We start from the raw sequence: 2,326 nt of genomic DNA, 5'->3' as shown, positions 1-2,326 counted from the left end.
AACCAAAAAAACGTGTATGGAAGAATATGACCGAAAGAAAGCCAGCTAAAAATGCCAGTAGTTACAAGAATACTTATGCACTCCGACAAGACACAAACACGCAAAACTATCGAGATTCTGCAGGGCTGCCTCTGCAAGAACTTGCCATGGAAACCTTCCTTTCATAATGGCTGAGCAAGTTGAGAATTCGTGTACAGTAGAAGACATCCTCGGACCTCTACCTTCCATGTGGGTTTCGATCAGCTCCTTGTTGTTCTACATTTCCGTTTCTTGCGTACTTCATTAAATCAAAAGCACTAGTAAGAAAAGAAATCAAAAGATACAAACAAATTACGATCAATAGTTCTTGAAAATACCTGAAGCTCATAGACGAGGTCCCTTGTGAACCGTCCGTGACCTTTGTAGGCAGTACGTAGTCGTTCTAGTGCCTCTTGGGTTCTCTTCAATGCTTGAATCAATTCTTGTGTCTGTCGTTGTGATGCCAGTCCTTTCCGATGCTTCCGTTACTTTTGACAGCACATCTTGTGTTACTCCTGGTTGGTTTCTTATCTCTACTGCCACTGGAAGAGCTTGACCAACTGCTATAGCTGCCTTGTCTTCTTGTAACTGTTGTTCTAAGGTTGGTCTGCATATTAAGAAAAATCATAACTTCAAAGAGTCACAAAGACACAAGGTATATGTAAATAAAGTAAATTTAATTACCCCGTCCACTGTCGGAGAAAAGAGCAAACCACGAACTCCAAATATTGGACTACCAGCAGTGGTCCAAATAGCAGATAAAACGAAGCGAAAATCTGTCTACCGGTAGATTTGAACGCAAAATCGTCGTACCCAACCGTCATCAACGATATAGCGTTTAAGTAATACACCTCTGCATAATTCATGTGCTTCACCTCCAATAGGTGTATTACTGCAGGCCCTATAATTACCACCAGGATAAACGTACAAAATGTCATCGAACCGATCTGATACTGCCTAGGCCTCTGATAAAATCTACTCTTGGAAACAATCCTAGATATGAGCTTGCCTATGATTTTATCAATAATACACATACTTGGATTTGCCAAAACCACTGAGACTAATACCATTAACCACTTCGAGGTACTCGTATTGGGAAAGTAGTCTTCATATCCTACTGTTGTTATAGTAACAACAGCAAAATATAGAGACTGGACAAAGCCTCGGAATCCCTTCTTAACACTACCCTTAACCTGACTAAAGTGAGCAATCATCCCAATTCCGAATGCAAGAACTAGTACCACAACACGCACCACACCCATCCACTGTTCGGCTATGCCATAGGCTGCTGGATTAGCGCGTCCTTGGTTATCTATGAAAAACCTAGCAATTACATCACGATACAACAGAGTGATCAAAAACCAAAAGAAAAAAGGGTTGTTTCTTTTCCTCTGTACTACAAGAAAAGTGATTATTAGGTGCGGTCAACTAGGGGTAAATTGATGAATTCGCCTCTATTAATAAGATATTAGATGCAGAAATATTATTTGCCCCTATTAATTATATTAGGGGCGTTTAAATCAGCCCTTAATATGGGAACAATTTCTAGTTGTTAATTTTATTAACAAGTAGGGAAACAACCGCCCCTATTGTCAATAAGATTTAATTATTTAATACCCTAATCCTAATCCCCACTATTACCTTATCCATTGCCACTTTCTCTAACTGTTTATTTTTGGTTTTATTTTAATTTCTATCGTTTAAAAGTATCAACACCTAACCGTGGGTCAGATATGCATTATCTCTTCCTATATTAACCGTTCTTCTCTCATGCGCTGTTAAGTATCAATAGCATTCTCTCTTCTCATTCTCTTTGTTCTTTCCCATCATTTTTCATTCTCCCTTTGTCTTTATTTCTTAATGCTTGTCATTTGTGGATTGAAATCAAGATAAAGAGATCATTAGGGGTTGAGAAAGTTTAAAACTTTGATTGATTTCTTAAGGTTATTATTCTTTAAACTTTGATTGATTTCTTAAGGTTATTATTCTTTCTTTTCTCTTTTTCTGCAATGTTCATACAGGTAATAATTTTCATTATTTTTCTTTACCCAGTTATTTTGATTTTAAGTTTTGTATATATTTTGTGCGATTACGTTATGAACCCAACTTGGTTCTATTTGAATTTGAGCTCTCTCTTTTGTTTTTCTATGTTTTGTTGGTTTTGTTTGGTATTCGATTTGGAAAGGGAGGCAGTATTCGAGTGCGTATTTTTATTTTTAGGAAAATTTGTAACAATTATTATGATCTTGTGTTTTGTGTTTACAGGAAAGATGGAACACATACTTTTCATATGCATCAAGGGGAGATT

General features: G+C 36.9%; 1 protein-coding gene across 1 annotated transcript; it reads right to left on the bottom strand.

The window, feature by feature from the left end:
• Window positions 1–454: 454 nt before the first annotated feature.
• LOC137724808 (two-pore potassium channel 4-like) lies at window positions 455–1,280 on the bottom strand. The gene is made up of 2 exons (XM_068463493.1): window positions 732–1,280; window positions 455–625 (listed from the first exon to the last, which is right to left on the bottom strand). The coding sequence occupies exons 1-2, from the start codon at window positions 1,278–1,280 to the stop codon at window positions 455–457; spliced, it is 720 nt and encodes a 239-aa protein (XP_068319594.1).
• Window positions 1,281–2,326: the final 1,046 nt, after the last annotated feature.

This window comes from Pyrus communis, chromosome 2 (genome assembly GCF_963583255.1).
Source record: "Pyrus communis chromosome 2, drPyrComm1.1, whole genome shotgun sequence".
Taxonomy (NCBI): Eukaryota; Viridiplantae; Streptophyta; class Magnoliopsida; order Rosales; family Rosaceae; genus Pyrus; species Pyrus communis.
Note: the sequence above shows the minus strand (reverse complement) of the source record. Positions and strands in the feature narration are given on the sequence as shown.

What these genes read in the sequence shown, in the direction of transcription:
- LOC137724808 (XM_068463493.1), bottom strand. Translation starts at nt 1,280, where the DNA reads ATGGGTGTGGTGCGTGTTGTGGTACTAGTTCTTGCATTCGGAATTGGG. An exon ending in TCCAATATTTGGAGTTCGTG is followed by an intron (nt 626 to 731) that starts GTTTGCTCTTTT and finishes CTTAATATGCAG; the next exon opens with ACCAACCTTAGAACAACAGT.